Source organism: Mesoplodon mirus, assembly GCF_964341445.2.
Source record: "Mesoplodon mirus genome assembly, chromosome: 12".
In the NCBI taxonomy this organism is placed as follows: Eukaryota; Metazoa; Chordata; class Mammalia; order Artiodactyla; family Ziphiidae; genus Mesoplodon; species Mesoplodon mirus.
Window position 1 is genome coordinate 49,381,459 of NC_138988.1, and position 24,336 is coordinate 49,405,794.

At 37.3% G+C, this 24,336-nt stretch overlaps 1 protein-coding gene across 2 annotated transcripts in view; it reads right to left on the reverse strand.

The window, feature by feature from the left end:
- The window catches only part of LRRFIP2 (LRR binding FLII interacting protein 2), a 122,200-nt gene that overhangs the window by 12,716 nt on the left and 85,148 nt on the right, over nt 1-24,336 (reverse strand). The window contains exons 19-20 of one of the 2 annotated variants that reach the window (XM_082637805.1): nt 13,197-13,289; nt 10,528-10,620 (exon numbers count right to left, since the gene is read on the reverse strand). In XM_082637805.1, coding sequence (XP_082493931.1) covers nt 10,528-10,620; nt 13,197-13,289 — 186 coding nt within the window. The remainder of the gene's footprint in view (nt 1-10,527; nt 10,621-13,196; nt 13,290-24,336) is intronic. The other variant, XM_082637804.1, reaches the window with a different exon arrangement.

A 24,336-nucleotide genomic window follows, 5' to 3' on the forward strand; every position in this document is an offset into this window, starting at 1 on the left:
AGATAAAGGCATAGGAGACAAGGAGGCATTAAAAGCTTTGGAAACAAGCAGTTAGGTATGGGAGGAAATACACAGTTATACGGGTATCTCCAGAAGAAAGTTTTAATAGTAAGTGGTTAATCGTGCATAAATTTGGCAAAACGTGCTTATCACATCAGGCAAGAAAACAAATCTTTCTTTTTCAGTCAAGAAAAGGAAGTGAAGACAGTAGCAATACTAAAATAAAGTCTTCCTTACAAACCTCCTAAGTACGTTCGTTTGGTAGACCAAAAAACCCATGTTTCATGTTAAACTAAAGTACATTCGAGAATATACTTGATTTAAAAAAAAAATTAGTTCTGGAGGAAAACAACAGTATATATACAAGGTATTTTAATTAAATACTGGCCGTAGTAATTGTTCTCCAAGTAGTATGGTAAAATATTCCTCAGATACCGCTTAATTAAAAATAGCTAATCTCCCCCCCAAAATTCTCAAGGATCTGTTTTTGTTAATTAACAAAATAATAACTAAGGGTTATTTGGTTTTCTGATATACCTTCAAAATGTGAAAAATGAAAATAAAATACGGACAAAATAAATACAGCCTACCTATGGCAGGTAGCAGAATATGGGTTTGGAAACAGGACGTTGAGTCCTGGAACCTATTAACTGACCTATGCCTCAGTTTCCTGACTGGAAAAGGGGATAATAACAGCAGCATCCTATGGGCACAGGCTGAAAGGAGTACTCAGTGTCAAGCACCCTGCCTGCAGTGTGTAAGATGCAAGCAAGGCTCAGGAAAAGCCAGACTGGGTTCCATTTTTCCCACCATTGCCTAAATCTCACACTGTCAGAGCTCAGGACAGCAGTGCAGAAGCAGGAACACACGTTTGGTCAACAATGACATATTGTTACTCTATGTAATAAAATACCCCATACTTCAGCACCCACCCAGGATAAGCAGTCTGTGCAGGTATCTGACAGCTGGGCTATGTGAAAAAGCCTTTCTCTGCACATTTGTTCCTATATTTAATGTTTTCTTCCAGCATTCCCATTAATCCAAGAAGTTAAACTACAATGGGTAACTTTCCTCTTGGTTTACAGAGTTTAGAAGTGGGCTAACTGCTTAGTTACTGACTGCTATATAGCTGGACAACTTTTTAAATCATTATAATCCTATTTTCCAACCAATAAGTAAATAATGGATGATAGCAACTGCCATTTGTGTAGCTCCAGGTGTTAAATATACATATAATTTCTCATATACTTTTAATTTAATTTCTCCCTTATATACCCTGTACTTTCCTTATGCCCATTTCACAGATCAGAAAACTGAGGTCCAGAGAGGCTACATTTTTACCCAAAGTCACAGTAACTGGTAAAGCCAGAAAATGAATCCAGTTCTTTTTGGTTCCAAAGCCCTTGCATCCTCTTTATCTATCGTCACCCCATGAAGGCCACAATTATGTTCCCTTATTGTCATCCCAGATAGTACTGGAAAAGTAGTTCATAGGGCAAGTCCTATTCCTTACCTGCCCAAACTGCAACATGAACATCTAACTTCCTTTCAACAATTTACATTCATAAGATGTGTCTAGAGTCTGTGTGTAATTTAACAATCTGCGTTTCTAGCACCATAAGGCATTAACTCTACCACTCCAAGCTAATATTAACACTCCATTACATTACTAGCAAGTGTAACGTTAGGACAACAAAGCCCAAGCAATATTCTCCCATCTACTGACAGCCACTCTCATCGCTGCTGCGTTGGCTATTTTGGGTTATGGTATCTGTGTGCATAGTCGTGCCATGCGTCACCACACGTAACTGGGTCAGCAACCACTGTCACAACATGCTCTGTAGAAACACCCCTGGAGATAAAAGACCCGTTAGGAACAGACCAATTTGAAACTCAGAATTCTAGCAAATGCTAGTACATGCCATTTGTTCCTCTTCCCAATCTCATAGCAGATTTTATCTTTACTTTTGGACTTTTAAATTTCATCTTCCCATAATTATGGATGGGAAAATAAAATACATCCTGCAAATCCTTCCATTTCACCACAAAGTTTGAAGACTACTGAAGTACCTTATAATTGGACCAAATGTATTCACACTGGATCTGAAATCCTCTGTATTACCTGACCATATAATCACTACCCTTGTGTTTGTATTCCATAACTGTTCCTACAGATTTTTTTTTTTAGGGTAAAAAGTACATGCTTGTGGAGATCTAAATAATTCTTTACCCCTGACCTAACCTCAAATTCTAGTGTCAAGAAGCCTAAAGGCTGAACTTTTGGACAACAGGTTACAATTACATACAGGCACAAATATCTTTAGTCAGAATGGGAGTGAGCCTTGTGCTGGGCCATAGGGATGTACAAGCCCTTCATATGTACTGATTATACGCATGACCACTGGGTGCTCAGAACTCTCTGGTGCTAGAGGTACGACCACTAGGATCAATGAAAGAACCAAAGAAAACTGAACTTTAATATGAGAATAATGGCCATGTTTCTTCATGGAGTTACTAAATTTAAATCTTGATAATGAAGCTAGAGACAAGTGATATATTAGGTAGTCACAGGTCATATTTAAAAATGTGTCCTTTAAAAGTCAAGGGAGGACCACCTCACACACATTAGGATGGCTACTATCAAAAAAAAAAAGAAAGAAAGAAAAAAAGAGGAAACAAGTGTTGTCAAGGATGTAGAGAAACTTGAACCCTTGTACAATGCTGGTGGAAAGATAAAATGGTGCAGCTGCTATGGAACACGGTATGGCTGTTCTTCAAAAAATTAAACACAGGGCCCCCTCAACAAGAGGACCTCCCTCTAAGGAAGGTCGCCCTGAGTGGCGAGATGGCCTCCTAGTTCCAGACCTCTTCCCATCAGCTTAGCAACTCCAGAGGATTTTCACTGGTCCAGACTGGGTCACGTGCCTACCCCTGAACCAATGACACAGTCAGGAATGCAGTGCCCTGATTGGCCAAGTCCCCCTCCCCCATCAAGTTCAAGAGTGTGGTGCTGCAAGGAAAATGTGAGTCCCTGATCAGAAGAGAGATTCCAGGGCTTCCTCTTTCCAAGCCCCTGTTCTGTGTCTTGCAGCTGTGCCTGCCTTCAGAAAACCCAAGATGAGGCGATTTAGCTGAAAGCTGGGAATATGGTGGTCAGACACAGAACAAAGCACTCTTGTGTCTTAGCCCATGCTGGGGGTGTTGCTTGTTGCTGCATAACTGCCCCTCCCCAGCAACCTGGTCACACACTCCCACTCCTTGAAGTGTCCTCAAATTTGACTCTGTTCCTGGCAACCCCCAGCTTAGGACAGAATCCATAAATGTCAGCTGCCATCATTATTCTATCATATACTCAGTTAAAAAAAAATTAAACATAGAATTACCATATAATGTAGCAATTCCCCTCCTGGGTACATACCCAAAAGAAATCACCAAGAGAGTTTTGCAAACCCATGTTCACGGCAGCATTACTCACAATAGCAAAAAGGTGGAAGCAACCAAGTGTCCAGATGAATGGATAAACAAAATGTGGTACAAGCATACATTGGAATATTATTCATTCTTAAAAAGGAAGGACTTCTGACACATGCTACAACATGTCTGAACCATGAGGATATATGCTAAGTGAAATAAGCTAGTCACAAAAAGACAAATACTGTATGATTCCACTTTGTGAGGTACCAAGAGTAGTCAAATTCATAGAAATGAAAGTGGAAGGCTGGCTGCCAGGGGCTGTAGGAGGAGGAATTGGGGAGTTGCTATTTAAAGGGCAGTTTCAGTTCTGCAAGATGCAAAGGTTTCTATGGATGGATGATGGTGACGTAGCACAACGATGTCAATGGACTTAATACCACCAAACTCTACACTTAAATTTAAATGGTCAATTTTCTGTTATTTTTTTATACTTTACCACAATTTAAAAAATTTCTTTTAAGTCAAAGGAGGGACAAACTACTGATGCATGAAACAACCTGGATGAATCTTAAGGGGAATTATTCTGAGTGAAAACATGTAACTCCAAAGGGCTGCATACTGTACGATCCCATCTATATAACATTCTTAAGATGACAAAATTATAGCAATGGAGAACAGATTAGCAGTTGCCAGCACCTGGGATGGTGAAGGGGAGGCAGTAGATATGGCTATAAAAGGGCAACAGGAGGGAACCCGTATGGTGATGAAAAGGTTCTGCATCTTGATTATATCAAGGTCAATACACTTGTTGTACTATAGCTTTACAAGATGTTACATTTTGGGAAAACTGGAAAAAGGGCATACAAGATCTCTGTATTATTTCTTACAATTGCATGTGAATCTACAATGACCTCAAACATTTTTAAAAAGTTTAATTAAAAAAAAAAAAGTCAAGTAGATAGCCTCATACACCAGAGGGCACACAGCAGAAGAGAGAAGAACTACAATACTGCAGCCTGTGGAACAAAAACCACATTCACAGAAGGAGAGACAAGATGAAAAGGCAGAGGGCCATGTACCAGATGAAGGAACAAGACAAAACCCCAGAAAAACAATTAAATGAAGTGGAGATCGGAAACCTTTCAGAAAAAGAATTCAGAATAATGATAGTGAAGATAATCCAGGACCTCGGAAAAAGGGTGGAGGCAAAGATCGAGAAGATGCAAAAACGTTTAACTAAGACCTAGAAGAATTAAAGAACAAACAAACAGAGATGAGCAATACAATAACTGAAATGAAAACTACACTAGAAGGAATCAATAGCAGAATAACTGAGGCAGAAGAACGGATAAGTGACCTGGAAGACAGAATGGCTGAATTCACTGCTGCAGAACAGAATAAAGAAAAAAGAATGAAAAGAAATGAAGACAGCCTAAAGAGACCTCTGGGACAACATTAAATGCAGCAACATTCGCATTATAGGGGTCCCAGAAGGAGAAGAGAGAGAGAAAGGACCCGAGGAAATATTTGAAGAGATTATAGTCGAAAACTTCCCTAACATGGGAAAGGAAATAGCCACCCAAGTCCAGGAAGCACAGAGAGTCCCATACAGGATAAACCCAAGGAGAAACACGCCGAGAGACATAGTAATCAAATTGGTAAGAATTAAAGACAAAGAAAAATTATTGAAAGCAGCAAGGGAAAAATGACAAATAACATACAAGGGAACTCCCATAAGGTTAAGAGCTGATTTCTCAGCAGAAACTCTACAAGCCAGAAGGGAGTGGCATGATATACTTAAAGTGATGAAAGGGAAGAACCTACAACCAAGATTACTCTACCCGGCAAGGATCTCATTCAGATTCGATGGAGAAATCAAAAGCTTTACAGACAAGCAAAAGCTAAGAGAATTCAGCACCACCAAACCAGCTCTACAACAAATGCTAAAGGAATTTCTAAGTGGGAAACACAAGAGAAGAAAAAGACCTACAAAAACAAACCCAAAACAATTAAGAAAATCGTCATAGGAACATACATATTGATAACAACCTTAAATGTGAATGGATTAAATGCTCCAACCAAAAGACACAGGCTTGCTGAATGGATACAAAAACAAGACCCATATATATGCTGTCTACAAGAGACCCACTTCAGATCTAGGGACACATAAGACTGAAAGTGAGGGGATGGAAAAAGATACTCCATGCAAATGGAAATCAAAAGAAAGCTAGAGTAGCAATATACATATCAGTTAAAATAGACTTTAAAATAAAGAATGTTACAAGAAACAAGGAAGGACACTACCTAATGATGAAGGTATCAATCCAAGAAGAAGATATAACAATCATAAATATATATGCACCCAACATAGGAGCACCTCAATACACAAGGCAACTGCTAACAGCTATAAAAGAGGAAATCGACAGTAGCACAATAATAGTGGGGGAGTTTAACACCTCACTTACACCAATGGACAGATCATCCAAAATGAAAATAAATAAGGACATACAAGCTTTAAATGACACAATAGACCAGATAGATTTGATTAATATTTATAAGAATTTCATCCAAAAACAGCAGATTACACTTTCTTCTCAAGTGCGCACGGAACATTCTCCAGGATAGATCACATCTTGGGTCACAAATCAAGCCTCAGTAAATTTAAGAAAATTGAAATCATATCAAGCATCTTTTCCGACCAAAACGCTATGAGACTAGATATCAGCTACAGGAGAAAATCTGTAAAAAATACAAACACATGGAGGTTAAACAATAAACTACTAAATAACCAAGAGACACTGAAGAAATCAAAAAGGAAATCAAAAAATACCTAGAAACAAATGACAATGAAAACACGATGACCCAAAACCTATGGGATGCAGCAAAACCAGTTCTAAGAGGGAAGTTTATAGCTATAGAATCCTACCTCAAGAAACAAGAAACATCTCAAATAAACGACCTAACCTTACACCTAAAGCAATTAGAGAAGGAAGAACAAACAAAACCCAAAGTTAGCAGAAGGAAAGAAATCATAAAGATCAGAGCAGAAATAAATGAAATAGAAACAAAGAAAACAATAGCAAAGATCAATAAAACTAAAAGCTGGTTCTTTGAGAAGATAAACAAAATTGATAAACCATTAGCCAGACTCATCAAGAAAAAGAGGGAGAGGACTCAAATCCATAAAATTAGAAATGAAAAAGGAGAAGTTATGACACTGCAGAAATACAAAGCATCCTAAGAGACTACTACAAGCAACTCTATGCCAATAAAATGGACAACCTGGAAGAAATGGACAAATTCTTAGAAAGTATAACCTTCCAAGACTGAACCAGGAAGAAAAAGAAAATATGAACAGACCAATCACAAGTAATGAAATTGAAACTGTGATTAAAAATCTTCCAACAAACAAAAGTCCAGGACCAGATGGCTTCACAGGTGAATTCTATCAAACATTTAGAGAAGAGCTAACACCCATCCTTCTCAAACTCTTCCAAAAAATCATGGAGGAAGGAACACTCCCTAACTCATTCTATGAGGCCACCATCACCCTGATACCAAAACCAGACAAAGATACTACAAAAAAAGAAAATTACAGACCAATATCACTGATGAATATAGATGCAAAAATCCTCAACAAAAACTAGCAAACAGAATCCAACAACACATTAAAAGGATCATACACCATGATCAAGTGGGATTTATCCCAGGGATGCAAGGATTCTTCAATATACAGAAAAAAATCATATTAAGAAATTGAGGAAGAAAAAGCATATGATCATCTCAATAAATGCAGAAAAAGTTTTTGACAAAATTCAACACCCATTTATGATAAAAACTCTCCAGAAAGTGGGCATAGAGGGAAGCTACCTCAACATAATAAAGGCAATATATGACAAACCCACAGCAAACATCATTCTCAATGGTGAAAAACTGAAAGCATTTCCTCTAAGATCAGGAAAAAGACAAAGATGTCCACCCTCGCCACCATTATTCAACATAGTTTTGGAAGTCCTAGCCATGGCAATCAGAGAAGATAAAGAAATAAAAGGAACACAAATTGGAAAAGAAGTAAAACTGTCACTGTTTGCAGATGACATGATACTATACATAGAGAATCCTAAAGATGCCACCAGAAAACTACTAGAGCTAATCAATGAATTTGGTAAAGTTGCAGGATACAAAATTAATGCACAGAAATCTCTTGCATTCCTATACACTAATGATGAAAAATCTGAAAGAGAAATTAAGGAAACACTCCCATTTACCACTGCAACAAAAAAAATAAAATACCTAGGAATAAACCTACCTAGGGAGACAAAAGACCTGTATGCAGAAAACTATAAGACACTGATGAAAGAAATTAAAGATGATACAAACAGATGGAGAGATATACCATGTTCTTGGATTGGAAGAATCAATACTGTGAAAATGACTCTACTACCCAAAGCAATCTAGAGATGCAATGCAATCCCTATCAAATTACCAATGGCATTTTTTACGGAACTAGAACAAAAAATCTTAAAATTTGTATGGAGACACAAAAGACCCCGAATAGCCAAAGCAGTCTGGAGGGAAAAAAAAGGAGCTGGAGCAATCAGACTCCCTGACTTCAGACTATACTATAAAGCTACAGTAATCAAGACAGTATGGTACTGGCACAAAAACAGAAACATAGATCAATGGAACAAGATAGAAAGCCCAGAGATAAACCCACGCACCTATGGTCAACTAATCTATGACAAAGGAGGCAAGGATATAGAGTGGAGAAAAGACAGCCTCTTCAATAAGTGGTGCTGGGGAAACTGGACAGCTACATATAAAAGAATGAAATTAGGACACTCCCTAACACCATACACAAAAATAAACTCAGAATAGATTTAGAGACCTAAATGTAAGACCAGACACTATAAAACTCTTAGAGGAAAACATTGGAAGAACACACTCTTTGACATAAATCACAGCAAAATCTTTTTTGATCCACCTCCTAGAGTAATGGAAATAAAAACAAAAATAAACAAATGGGACCTAATGAAACTTCAAAGCGTTTGCACAGCAAAGGAAACCATAAACAAGATGAAAAGACAACCCTCAGAATGGGAGAAAATATTTGGAAATGAATCAATGGACAAAGGATTAATCTCCAAAATATATAAACAGCTCATGCAGCTCAATATTAAAGAAACAAACAACCCAATCCAAAAATGGGCAGAAGACCTAAATAGATATTTCTCCAAAGAAAACATACAGATGGCCAAGAAGCACATGAAAAGCAGCTCAACATCACTAATTATTAGAGAAATGCAAATCAAAAGTACAATGAGGTGCCACCTCACACCAGTTAGAATGGGCATAATCAGAATATCTACAAACAATAAATGCTGGAGAGGGTGTGGAGAAAAGGGAAGCCTCTTACACTGTTGGTGGGAATGTAAACTGATACAGCCACTATGGAGAACAGTATGAAGGTTCCTTAAAAAACTAAAACTAGAATTACCATATGACCCAACAATCCCACTACTGGGCATATACCCAGAGAAAACCATAATTTAAAAAGATACATGCACCCCAATGTTCATTGCAGCACTATTTACAATAGCCAGGTCATGGAAGCAACGTAAATGCCCATCGACAGATGAATGGATAAAGAAGATGTGGTACATATATACAATGGAATATTACTCATACATAAAAAGGAACGAAATTGGGTCATTTGTTGAGACGTGGATGGATCTAGAGACTGTCATACAGAGTGAAGTAAGTCAGAAAGGGAAAAACAAATATCATATATTAACGCATATATGTGGAACCTAGAAAAATGGTACAGATGAACCGTTTTGCAGGGCAGAAATTGAGACACAGATGTAGAGAACAAACGTATGGATACCAAGGGGGGAAAGCGGGGGTGGGGGTGGTGTGATGAATTGGGAGATTGGATTGACATGTATACACTGATGTGTATAAAACTGATGACTAGTAAGAACCTGCTGTATAAAAAAATAAATAAAATAAAATTCAAAAATTAAAAAAAAAACAACTACAATGAGGTATCACCTCACACTGGTCAGAAGGGCCATAATCAAAAAATCTACAAACAATAAATGGTAGCTTTGTTTCTTTAAAACTGCTTGGTCTACCACACTTTAACAAGTAATTTTGTTTCCCAAGTGTCTATTGAGAGGATAGGGTCCTTGGAAGTGTGAAACGACCTGGATACCAGAATGCCCCTAACTATGGAGGGTGTGATCCGGAGGGCTTCACATCCACGCCTGTCCACCATAGGTGCTCTCAGGGATTTTGGCCAGCTTTTCCCTACCCCACCTAACCTCAGGTAGAACGGAGGCTTCCTAACTATGTCTTCAGGCCAAGGGTTTCCTTCTCTCTTTTCCCTCCACGCTGCCCTTCCCTGACAAGTTAAGCCTCTGTGGAACAGAGAGCTCATATGCCATGAGGTGTATTGTAGGTGGCTGCCAGTCAAAAGGCCACATGGGATGAACTGGCAGGGATTTTTTCAGCTCCAGTGTCCTTGGAATCTACCTGAAGGGCTTAGCAAAAAGGCACTGAAGACTTTTTCCTTATCTGGGCCCCTGCTTTGGGGAGTTGCAAGGATATGATTAGAGGTGACATCATAGTTTGGCAGCTCCAGCAAATCTTACATTCCTATCCACTTCCGTAATTAAAATGATTTTAATCTCTTCCTATTTTATTCACCAAAGATTTATGGGATGCTAGTAACTTTCCCCCACCCCCTATCCTCTTGCTTCTTATCCAAATTCTTACAATGTAAGGATATCAAATTACCCAGAGAGTTTGAATTAAATGCCTGTGGCTATTTCTGCATAAAAAATCCTGGGGAAATAAAGAACAACTTCCTTAGAAAGTTCCTACTTGTAGGTTTTACAAGCCCAGAGTCAGCTGGAGAGAAGAGTTCTTTCCAGGCATAGGATCAGGTTTTCCCATGGAAGTTTCTGTCTTCTGCTTATTCATATTTCACTCAGTATAAATGCTCTAAAAATAGTCAAAGGACAGAATTTTAGGAATCTCTACGTTAAATTTACATTGGTCTATTCCTCATCAATGAGCTTTGGGCCAAAGCCCAATTTGATCTCATACCCTAATGTTTTTATCTTTCCAAAGCAGTGTCTCCTGGAGTTCAAACACCTCTTTTGTCATGGTGTCTATTCTCTCCTGCATACGCTGATTCTCCTGCAGAGGAAGAGGGGAAGAGAAGTAATAAAAAAGCAGAAAGAAAAAGAGGACGGGGTTAGAGGGAGGAAAACAGAACAAAAATAAAGCTGATAAAGAAACTTAACAAAAGCAGAAAGTCTGTGATCAACAGGAAAGATGGCATCCAGCGTCTTGGCGCCGTGTCGGTATGACGGCAAGCGAGGGGACTGGGGGCAGCTGCTCCAACCACAGCTATGAGGCAGCAAGCCAGCTGGGGCTTCTGTGTACACCCAGCTCCACACATGTACTCTTCCTCTCATAAGTGCCTTTCCCCCAAACACGGGACAACTTACACTTTTAGAGAGGGAAATTCAGATTTTCTTATGAACAAATGATCCTTATCACAGACAACAAGCAGTAGTTTTGAACCCTATTTTTTAAAGAAAAACTAAAAAACTACAAGAGGGACATAGCTCAATCATTCTGAATTCCTGTTAGCAGAATCTATGATAGCAAGAACATCATAAATTCCACATTTCACATCAGTTTTTAGAAAAACTAGATTTTTAGCATTTAGCAATTCTTAACTCTTCTGACTAGGCACTGATGCTCAATTTATACTCTCTTATATTTAGCAGGTTCTTTTATGCATTACTGGTAAATTATCATCTTCCACTTTCCCTACTCATACATTTCTCATCTACTTTACCACGTGGTTCTCCATTCTAAAGACCAAAAAACATTATTTTGGCAGAGTCAGGATTCTTCAGTTATAAGTAAATGTGCATATTAACATCTGAAGGATGTTAATTCTAAACATAAAAAATACTTAAAACTAAGGTTTTTAAAGTTTGTATACCCAGCACCCTGGACTTTTAAATTGGAAACCATACTGACAAATTGTAAAAATCAAGCATTAAAATAGCTCTTAAATGCAATCATCAAACTAAAAACTAGAACACTTAACCAATTCTAACATAAGTTACTGAATTTGAGAAGCAGCTCCCAAAGTAGTTTTATTATTCTTTGGAAATCATATGGGGAAAAGTACATATTTTAATTAGAAAAAGAAATAACAAGTGGCTGGCATATTGACACACACAAAAAAGAGGACAAAAAGGGAGAATTCACGTGATTTTTAACTGCCAGCAGGATACAGAGTTTGGATAATATGCTTCTTGCCATATATGGAAAAACTAAGACAACTAACTTCACATGTAATCTGATATTTTCAAAGGGTTATCTGTGTTTGCATTTAGAATTCACAAATTCTATCTGCTTTCAGCAGGCTATGTTCAATTCAATTATTCTCAAGAATGACGAAAAAAGTAACACAAATCCACAAGAAGAGTCACTTCTTTTCTTCTATTAAATGGTCTTTAAAGTCATTTATAGGAGGAGAGATTAAGTGAGGCAGGCCCGGGGGGGAAGAGAAGAAGAGGGAGGGGAGGGGGGTGGTTCTAAAGGACGAGGGACAGGGCTGAGTTGAGCGTGATGCATGTGGCATCTCCAGGGTTGTCAAGAGCTGGCCTTCCTGGGACTTCCCTGGTGGTCCAGTGGTAAAGAATCCGCCTTCCAATGCAGGGGACACGGGTTCGATCCCTGGTCGGGATACTAAGATCCCACATGCCCGGGGCAACTAAGCCCACGTGCCACAGCTACTGAGCCCATGCACCCTGGAGCCCGCGTGCCACAACTAGAGAGAGAAAACCCGCGTGCCACAACTAGAGAGAAGCCCACGCGCCACAAAGAAGAGCCTGTGTGCCGCAGTGAAGACCTGACGCAGCCAAAAAATAAAAAATAATTTAAAAAATGAAACAGAAATAGATTATTAAAAAAAAAAAGTTGCCTTCCTGATATCACCATGGCATCAACACTAAGTTAACATTAGACATGCTTGATAACCTCACCAAGAAAGTGAGCATGACCCCTTCCCAACAAACCTCACCCCATATTTATAAAAAATGACAACCTCAAGAGGAAAACCACATTTAGAGAAAAACAGAGATGCATGCAAGCTGGCAGGCATAAAAGGATGATACGTGCTTTCAAAGATTTCTCGGAGGCCCACACTCCTCCTTGCCTCCTAGAATGTTGCTGTGGCCCTCAGAACTCCTCCACCCCAGGAACCTGAGTCACAGCCCCGGGCAACCTTCACCTTTTGTCTACTACCAGGAGTCTTGACACAATTTCTTCTTTTCATTTAGCCATCTCAGAAATGCACCTACCTGAGCGACGATCAAACTTCTTATTCCCCAAGAATCATGTCCCCAAATATAGCATTCACTACATTCCAAAGAATCATGGTACTCTGTAATGTTTCCTTTTGCCCATTTCCTAAGATATCTTTAGGAAACAATGTGCTTAGGAATAAAAGACAATTATAAAAGCTTCTGCTATTAAAAGGTGAAATATTTATAGGGTTCACAGTATTAATTTTTTAAGCCTGCCTTCATGTTTCACGTTTGTAAGATTTTAGGGTACAGCCAAATGTGAAGAGACAAGTTTGTTTGTGGAATTTTAACTCCCTTCCCTTCCCTCCCAACACACATGCCCTCATCCAATTCGGTGCATTTTTTTCCAAAATTAAGTATTTCCACAGTTCATGTACATACCTCAATAAGCTCATCTCTTTGTCGGAGGCCTTCTTTAAGTTCATCCATCTTATGCTGTAGCACACTACACATATGTTTCTGCCTTTCTAACTCCTGTTATTAAACAAATGATACAGTTAACACAGATCATGGCACATGACAGACTGGAACATCTACAACATACCATTAAGCAGCTAAGTGTGATCTCCAGAAACACACCTGCACTGCCCATGTATTGTTAACTTAGAAAAATTCTGTATTCTTTGGAAAGGCTCAGAAAATTCTCAATTTTCATCTCATATGATTATACATCTAGACAACCCAAACTAATCAATGGCAAAATTACTATGAACAATGAAATGACCTGGTAAAGTAACAGGTTATAAAATTAACATACAAAATTCAATAATCATCACAGATCAAAATAAAACGTAGAGAGAAGATATAATAAACATAATATCAAAAAATAAAATAAATACATACATGTAAAATTACAAGATATACCCAAAATCGATATGAGGAAAACTATATAAAACATTCCTGGGGCTTCCCTGGTGGCGCAGTGGTTGAGAGTCCGCCTGCCGATGCAGGGGACACGGGTTCGTGCCCCGATCCCGGAAGATCCCACATGCCGCGGAGCGGCTGGGCCCGCGAGCCATGGCCGCGGAGCCTGTGTGTCCGGAGCCTGTGCTCCGCAACGGGAGAGGCCACAGCAGTGAGAGGCCCGCGTACAGCAAAAAAAAAAATAAATAAATAAATAAATAAATAAAACATTCCTGGAAGACAGAGAAGTAGGACTGAACAAATGGAAAGGCATCTTCTTGGATGAAAAGACTCAGCATCACAAAAATACCTGTTACACCCTAAATTAATCTATACATTTAATACAGTCCAAATAAAAATACCATCAGGTTTTTTTTCTCATCAGAGTAAGACAAGTTGATTATAAAGTTTATTTGGAAGAAAAACAAGAAAAAAAAAGCTAGAAAAACACAAAATGAAAACAAAGAAAGCTAACCTTACTAGATATTAAAACATAAGGCTTATACAATTAAAACAATGTTGTAATGGCTCATGAATACAGACCAATGGAGTAGAATAGAAAATCCAGAAATAGACCCAATTACATATACAAGTACATTAAACAACAACAAAACAAAAAGAGCAGCTCAAATCAATGAGAAAAGATAGACTTTTAAATGAGTAATGTTGGCATAACTGGATATACACATGGAAAAAGAAAACTGGAACCAAACTTTGTACCATACACCAGAACAAATGCACAGAAAGAAAAGAGAGAGAGAAAGACAGGCAGAGAGAGAGACAGAGAAAGAAGAAAGGAAGTAAGAACATACAGTTACTAGAGAAAAGATGAGTGAACTGCTATAACCAAGGAATGGGTAAAAATTACCAAAAAATGACTCAAAATCCACAAGCAAGAAGGGGAAAGGGGTAACAAATAAGACTACCTAGAAATGAAGACTTTTGAATGGCAAAAAACACTATAAGCAAAGCAAAAAGACAAATGACTATAAAAAATTTTTACAATTTATATTTACTATCTTTCCATATAGAGAGCCTCTAAAATTAGAAATAAAGAGGAAAAAACCCACTATTATGTAGAATAATAGGCTAAAAAAATGGACAGTTCACAGAGAAACAAATTGCTCTGAATATGAAAAGATGCCCATACTAAGGGAAATGTAAATTAAAACTGTATTTCTCACTGAAACACCAGTAAGAGTCCAAAAACTTGACAATATACTCAGGGAAAAGTAGTGTGGAGAAGGAAATAGACCCTCTCATTTGTGGGAATGCAAAATTGTATAACCCCTACAAAGGAGAATTTGTTATATCTAGCAGGATTACCACACCTTTTGACACAGCAAACTCACTTTTCTGACTCCCATAGATACCAGCAAAAATACAGAAAGACCTATGCAGTACATTCATCTTTGTAGGACTATTTTTAACAGCAAGAGACTGCAAACAACTCAAACGTCCATTAAAAGGGAACTGGTGGAATAAACTATAGTACAATGGAATAAGTGTACAGTGATAAGAAAAGAACGAGGAAGAGCTCTCTATACTACAATCATCAGGTGATGAAATCCAGATGCAGAACAATAGAGTATGCTCCCATTTTCTAAGAATGGAGGGATACAAATATGTGTGTGTGTGTGTGTGTGTGTGTGTATATATATATATATACACACACACATACATATTTTTGAATGGTAAAACAATGTCTTCTTAAGATTAAAAAAAATGGAAGGATAAACAATTTAATTTAAAAAATTTCCTTAGGCAGTCTACCTGAAAAAGTATTCAGAGTAATGATGATCCAAAATCTTGGAAACAGAATGGAGAAAATACAAGAAACGTTTCACAAGGACCTAGAAGAACTAAAGAGCAAACAAACAATGATGAACAACACAATAAATGATATTAAAAATTCTCTAGAAGGAATCAATAGCAGAATAACTGAGGCAGAAGAACAGATAAGTGACCTGGAAGATAAACCAGTGGAAATAACTACCGCAGAGCAGAATAAAGAAAAAAGAATTGGGACAGTCTCAGAGACCGCTGGGACAACAGTAAATGCACTGACATCTGAGTTATAGGGGTCCCAGAAGAAGAAGCGAAAAAGAAAGGGACTGAGAAAATATTTGAAGAGATTACAGTTGAAAACTTCCCTAATATGGGAAAGGAAATAGTCAAGTCCAGGAAGCACAGAGAGTCCATACATGACAAATCCAAGGAGAAACATGCCAAGACACATATTAATCAAACTATCAAAAATTAAATACAAAGAAAAAATATTAAAAGCAGTAAGGGAAAAGCAACAATAACATACAAGGGAATCCCCATAAGGTTAACAGCTGATCTTTCAGCAGAAACTCTGCAAGCCAGAAGGGAGTGGCAGGACATATTTAAAGTGTTGAAAGGGAAAAACCTACAACCAAGATTACTCTACCCAGCAAGAATCTGATTCAGATTTGACAGAAAATGAAAACCTTTACAGACAAGCAAAAGCTAAGAGAATTCAGCACCACCAAACAAGCTTATGACAAATGCTAAAGGAAATTCTCTAGGCAGGAAACACAAGAGGAGGAAAAGACCTACAAAAACAAACCCAAAACAATTAAGAAAATGGTAATAGGAACATACATATCAATAACTACCTTAAATGTAAATGGATTAAATGTCCCAACCAAAAGACAGAGACTGGCTGAATAGATGCAAAAACAAGACCCGTATATACGCTGTCTACAAGAGACCCACTTCAGACCCAGGGACACATACAGACTGAAAGTGAGGGGATGGAAAAAGATATTCCATGCAAAAGGAAACCAACAGAAAGCTGGAGTAGCAATTCTCATATCAGACAAAATAGACTTTAAAATAGACTATTACAAGAGACAAAGAAGGATACTACATAATGATCAACGGATCAATCCAAGAAGAAGATACAATAATTGTAAATATTTATGCACCCAACATAGGAGCACGTCAATACATAAGGCAAATGCTAACAGCCATAAAAGGGGAAATCGAGACTAACACATCATAGTAGGGGACTTTAACACCCCACTTTCACCATTGGACAGATCATCCAAAATGAAAATAAATAAGGAAACAGAAGCTTTAAATGATACATTAAACAAGATGGACTTAATTGATATTTATAGAAATTCCATCCAAAAACAACAGAATACATTTTCTTCTCAAGTGCTCATGGAACATTCTCCAGGATAGATCATTATCTTGGGTCATAAATCAAGCCTTGGTAAATTTAAGAAAATTGAAATCATATCAAGCATCTTTTCCGACCAAAACGCTATGAGACTAGATATCAGCTACAGGAGAAAATCTGTAAAAAATACAAACACATGGAGGTTAAACAATAAACTACTAAATAACCAAGAGACACTGAAGAAATCAAAAAGGAAATCAAAAAATACCTAGAAACAAATGACAATGAAAACACGATGACCCAAAACCTATGGGATGCAGCAAAACCAGTTCTAAGAGGGAAGTTTATAGCTATAGAATCCTACCTCAAGAAACAAGAAACATCTCAAATAAACGACCTAACCTTACACCTAAAGCAATTAGAGAAGGAAGAACAAACAAAACCCAAAGTTAGCAGAAGGAAAGAAATCATAAAGATCAGAGCAGAAATAAATGAAATAGAAACAAAGAAAACAATAGCAAAGATCAATAAAACTAAAAGCTGGTTCTTTGAGAAGATAAACAAAATTGATAAACCATTAGCCAGACTCATCAAGAAAAAGAGGGAGAGGACTCAAATCCATAAAATTAGAAATGAAAAAGGAGAAGTTATGACACTGCAGAAATACAAAGCATCCTAAGAGACTACTACAAGCAACTCTATGCCAATAAAATGGACAACCTGGAAGAAATGGACAAATTCTTAGAAAGTATAACCTTCCAAGACTGAACCAGGAAGAAAAAGAAAATATGAACAGACCAATCACAAGTAATGAAATTGAAACTGTGATTAAAAATCTTCCAACAAACAAAAGTCCAGGACCAGATGGCTTCACAGGTGAATTCTATCAAACATTTAGAGAAGAGCTAACACCCATCCTTCTCAAACTCTTCCAAAAAATTGCAGACGAAGGAACACTACCAAACTCATTCTATGAGGCCACCATCACTCTGATACCAAAACCAGACAAAGATACTACAAAAAAAGAAAATTACAGACCAATATCACTGATGAACATAGATGCAAAAATCCTCAACAAAATACTCGCAAACAGAATCCAACAACACATTAAAAGGATCATACACCATGATCAAGTGGGATTTATATCAGGGATGCAAGGATTCTTCAATATACGCAAATCAATCAATGTGATACACCATATTAAGAAATTGAAGAAGAAAAAGCATATGATCATCTCAGTAGCTGCAGAAAAAGCTTCTGACAAAATTCAACACCCATTTATGATAAAAACTCTCCAGAAAGTGGGCATAGAGGGAAGCTACCTCAACATGATAAAGGCCATATATGACAAACCCTCAGCAAACATCATTTTCAATGGTGAAAAACTGAAAGCATTTCCTCTAAGATCAGGAAAAAGACAAAGATGTCCACCCTCGCCACCATTATTCAACATAGTTTTGGAAGTCCTAGCCATGGCAATCAGAGAAGATAAAGAAATAAAAGGAATACAAATTGGAAAAGAAGTAAAACTGTCACTGTTTGCAGATGACATGATACTATACATAGAGAATCCTAAAGATGCCACCAGAAAACTACTAGAGTTAATCAATGAATTTGGTAAAGTTGCAGGATACAAAATTAATGCACAGAAATCTCTTGCATTCCTATACACTAATGATGGAAAATCTGAAAGAGAAATTAAGGAAACACTCCCATTTACCACTGCAACAAAAAAAATAAAATACCTAGGAATAAACCTACCTAGGGAGACAAAAGACCTGTATGCAGAAAACTATAAGACACTGATGAAAGAAATTAAAGATGATACAAACAGATGGAGAGATATACCATGTTCTTGGATTGGAAGAATCAATACTGTGAAAATGACTCTACTACCCAAAGCAATCTAGAGATGCAATGCAATCCCTATCAAATTACCAATGGCATTTTTTACGGAACTAGAACAAAAAATCTTAAAATTTGTATGGAGACACAAAAGACCCCGAATAGCCAAAGCAGTCTGGAGGGAAAAAAAAGGAGCTGGAGCAATCAGACTCCCTGACTTCAGACTATACTATAAAGCTACAGTAATCAAGACAGTATGGTACTGGCACAAAAACAGAAACATAGATCAATGGAACAAGATAGAAAGCCCAGAGATAAACCCACGCACCTATGGTCAACTAATCTATGACAAAGGAGGCAAGGATATAGAGTGGAGAAAAGACAGCCTCTTCAATAAGTGGTGCTGGGGAAACTGGACAGCTACATGTAAAAGAATGAAATTAGAACACTCCCTAATACCATACACAAAAATAAACTGAAAATGTTTTAGAGACCTAAATGTAAGACCAGACACTATAAAACTCTTAGAGGAAAACATTGGAAGAACGCTCTTTGACATAAATCACAGCAAAATCTTTTTTGATCCACCTCCTAGAGTAATGGAAATAAAAACAAAAATAAACAAATGGGACCTAATGAAACTTCAAAGCGTTTGCACAGCAAAGGAAACCATAAACAAGACAAAAAGACAACCCTCAGTATGGTAGAAAATATTTGCAAATGAATCAACGGACGAAGGATTAATCTCCAAAATATATAAACAGCTCATGCAGCTCAATATTAAAAAAAGAAACGCAATCCCAAATTGGGCAGACAACCTAAATAGACATTTCTCCAAAGAAGACATACAGATGGCTAAGAAGCACATGAAAAGCTGCTCAACATCATTAATTATTAGAGAAATGCAAATCAAAACTACAGTGAGGTATCACCTCACACCAGTTAGAATGGGCATCATCAGAAAATCTACAAACAACAAATCCTGGAGAGGGTGTGGAGAAAAGGGAACCCTCTTGCACTGTTGGTGGGAATGTAAACTGATACAGCCACTATGGAGAACAGTATGAAGGTTCCTTAAAAAACTAAAACTAGAATTACCATATGACCCAACAATCCCACTACTGGGCATATACCCAGAGAAAACCATAATTTAAAAAGATACATGCACCCCAATGTTCATTGCAGCATTATTTACAATAGCCAGGTCATGGAAGCAACGTAAATGCCCATCGACAGACAAATGGATAAAGAAGATGTGGTACATATATACAATGGAATATTACTCAGCCATAAAAAGGAATGAAATTGGGTCATTTGTAGAGACATGGATGGATCTAGAGACTGTCATGCAGAGTGAAGTAAGTCAGAAAGAGAAAAACAAATATCATATATTAACACATGTATGTGGAACCTAGAAAAATGGTACAGATGAACCGTTTTGCAGGGCAGAAATTGAGACACAGATGAAGAGAACAAACATATGGATACCAAGGGGGGAAAGCGGGGTGGTGGTGGTTGTGGTGTGATGAGTTGGGAGATTGGATTGACATGTATACACTGATGTGTATAAAACTGATGACTAGTAAGAACCTGCTGTATAAAAAAATATATAATAGAATTCAAAAATTAAAAAAAAACTACAATGAGGTATCACCTCACACAGGTCAGAATGGCCATCATTAAAAAATCTACAAACAATAAATGCTGGAGAGGGTGTGGAGAAAAGGGAACCCTCTTGTACTGTTGGTGGGAATGTAAGTTGATACAGCCACTATGGAGAACAGTTGAAAAACTAAAACTAGAACTACTATATGACCCAGCAATCCCACTACTGGGCATATACCCTGAGAAAAACATAATTCAAAAAGAGTCATGTACCACAGTGTTCACTGCAGCTCTATTTACAATAGCCAGGACATGGAAGCAACCTAAGTGTCCATCGACAGACGAATGGATAAAGATGTGGCACATATATACAATGGAATATTACTCAGCCACAAAAGGAAACGAAATTGAGTTATATGTAGTGAGGTGCATAGACCTAGAGACTTTCATACAGAGTGAAGTAAGTCAGAAAGAGAAAAACAAGTGCTGTATGCTAACACATATATATGGAAGCTAAAAAAAAAAAAAATCGGTTCTGAAGAACCTAGGAGCAAGACAGGAATAAAGATGCAGACATAGAGCATGGACTTGAGGACACGGGGAGGGGGAAGGGTAAGCTGGGACGAAGTGAGAGAGTGGCACGGACACATATACACTACCAAATGTAAAATAGATAGCTAGTGGGAAGCAGCCGCATAGCACAGGGAGATCAGCTCGGTGCTTTGAGACCACCTAGAGGGGTGGGATAGGGAGGGTGGGAGGGAGACGCAAGAGGGAGGAGATATGGGGATATATGTATGCATATAGCCGATTCACTTTGTTATAAAGCAGAAACTAACACACCATTGTAAAGCAATTATACTCCAATTAATATGTTAAAAAATTTTCCTTAAGGAAGGAAGAAATCGGGATGAAGAGAAAGAGACAAAAGACTGACTTCTTTGAATACATTTTCTTTATTGATTTGATTGAGATCTGTGTAAATAATTCACAAAATTGTAAAACAAAAGTAAATTTAAAAGCAATTCATTGTGGAAGCAACCCAAGTTTCCATCAACAGATGAATGGATAAGCAAAATGTGGCACATAAATACAGTGGAATAGTATTCAGGAAGGAAATTCTGACCCATGCTATGACATGAATGAACGCTGAGGACATTATGGTAAGTTATATAAACCAGTAACAAGAAGACAAATATTATATGATTCTGCTTATATTAGGTACCTAGAGGAGTCAAACTCACAGAGCCAGAGAGTAGAATGGTGGTTGTGAGGAGCTGGAGGAGGAGGAATGGGGAGGTGTGTAATGGGGACAGTTTCAGTTTTGCAAGGTGAAAAGCTCTGGAGATCTGTTAGACAACGATGTGAATAAACATTACTGAAATGTGCACTTTAAAATGGTTAAGGTGGTAGATTTTGTTATATGCTTTTACCAGAATTAAAAGTAATTTCATAATAAAAATTTAAAAAGCAGTTCCTAAGTATTGAAGATAAAATGTAGTGAACCTAGCTATGTACGTCCAGTTAGTAGTAAAAGCACAGAGGAACTATTTCAAGTAACTTTTAAAAACAATGGTTGTACTATACATAACCTAGAAGCAAAATAACAACCAAACAGAAAAAAAGAAACAAAAAACTTTTAACTATTTTCAGTAATTATACTGTTGGTAATGTTGGTATTGCTATTCTAGGTATTGTGGGAGAAAGGAATGAAAATAGACTATAACATAATTACTAGCATCCCTAGGGACTCTGAGACCTGGGAGTGGTCGTGTGGGAAGAAGGAGATACACGTGTATAAGACAAAGGAGGTCAAGTAAAAGCCCTACGTCCTGAATATAAACTAGAACTATAAGCATAACATATTTTGGCTTTAAAAACAAACAGAAAACACCCCACATACATATTTCCCTGATAGAACCACTAAAAAGGTCTATAAACAGTTACCATCTTGGTGGCAAGTGCACCCCTAGCACCCATGCTCCACTAAAAGAGAACCAGGGCTCCTTGTACTAACAGCTGCTTTCAGGTCTGGAGCAGGAACTGTACCAGACGAGTCCAGACCACTTTCTTGTGCTAGACAGCAAAGAAGCTATCACAACCAATTAGACTCAGATCAAAATTACTTGGGAATCAACCTGAAGATGTTCACATTAGTTAAAGGTGGGACAAGCTGAAAATCAATAAGAATATAAGCTACAATGGATTGAAATCATCAAATGCTTGCATTCTTGCCTTCATAATGATTTTTTCAAAAATAATTGGGCACTATGAGAAGATGCCAAACAACCAATTCCTTATTTTGAAAACTTGTAAACAAAGGAAAAGAATCAAGTTTTTATCTTGCCTTTCCTATGTAAGCTGTTTCATTGAGTAATAAGAGATGAGGGGAAATTTCTCTTTAGAGATGGACTTACACTAATAAATAAAGCAGAGGAAAGTGAAAAGACAACCCATGGAATGGCAGAAAATATTTGCCAACCGTGTATCTGATAAGGAACTTGTATCTAGAATATACAAACTCTAACAATGCAGTAACACAAAGATAATCCAATTTAAAAATGTGCAAAGGATCTGAACAGACATTTCTCCAAAGAAGATGTACAAAGAGTCAGTAAGCATATCAAAATATACTTGAAATCATTAGTCATCAGGGAGATGCAAAGCAAAACTGCACCTGCTAGAATGGCTAGGAAAAAACTCAGATAAAAACAAGTGTTGGTGAGGATGTGGAGAAATCAGAACCTGCTTACACTTGCATACACTTGCTGGAGGGAATGGTGCAGCTGCTTTGGAAAAGGGTCTGGTTATTCCTCAACTGGTTAAACATGGAGTTGCCATATGACCCAGCAATTCCACTCCTAGGTATATATTTAAAAGAAAGAAAGACTTATGTCCACACAAGAACTTGTACACAAATGTTTATAGCAGCATTATTCATCATAGACAAAAAGTGAAAAAACACCAGATGTCCATCAACACATGAATGGATAAACAAAATGTGGTATACCTATACAATGGACTATTATTAGGTCATAAATAGCAATGAAGTACTGATGCATGCACCACACAGGTGAACTTGAAAATATTAACCAAAGTGAAAGAAGCCAATTAGAAAAGACTACAAATTATATAATTCCATTAATATGAAAGTCTAGAAAAGGGAAACCTATAGAGACAGAAAGTAGAATAGTGGTTACTCAGGGCTGAGGGGAGTGAGAGACAGCTAAAGGGTACAGGATTGCTTTCTGACGTGATGAAATACTCTAAAATTATGGTGATGGTTGAATTTGTCTGTGAAGATACCAAAAAACCACTGAATTGTACACTTAAGATGGATGAAGTGTATGGTATGTGAATTATATCTCAATAAAGCTGTTTTAAAACAATAAAAGAAAATGAAAGAAAACAGTAATGATAAAATTAGAATATCTCATTTTGCAACCCCTAATCAACTAATGGATATAAGTATCCAGTTACAGCATCACAGAGAGAGGTGCCATACATCTGGGCCTCCTGAAGGGTTCAGTCTACTTCTCTATGAAGTAGACTAAACCTGTATTTGATTAAACCTCTAAACCTAACTATTTACAGGAAATACAGAGGAAAAAGGAGCATGGTAAAGAACGACAGTAATGAAACAGCAAAATCCCCAAGACTGTCAGAAACTGTTAAAAGAAAAGCAATCCAGTTTCTTCAACACATAAATTGCAAGGGAAAAAAAGAGATGATAGGAAACCTATAAATAAAAACAGACTTACAAGACATGACAACTAATTCCAATGTGTGGAACTTATCTAGATCCTGATTGTTTTTTTAAATGCGAAAAAGAAAAATCATTTATGACATTGAGACAACTGAAATTTTAACATGACAGGATATGTAGCAAGAAAGAATTATTATTAATTTTTCAGATGTGAAATGGTCTTGTGGTTATATTTTTAAAAAAGAGAGTCCATATCATTTAAATTCATATTAAACTCATATTAAAATATGGGGTACTTAGGACTTGCT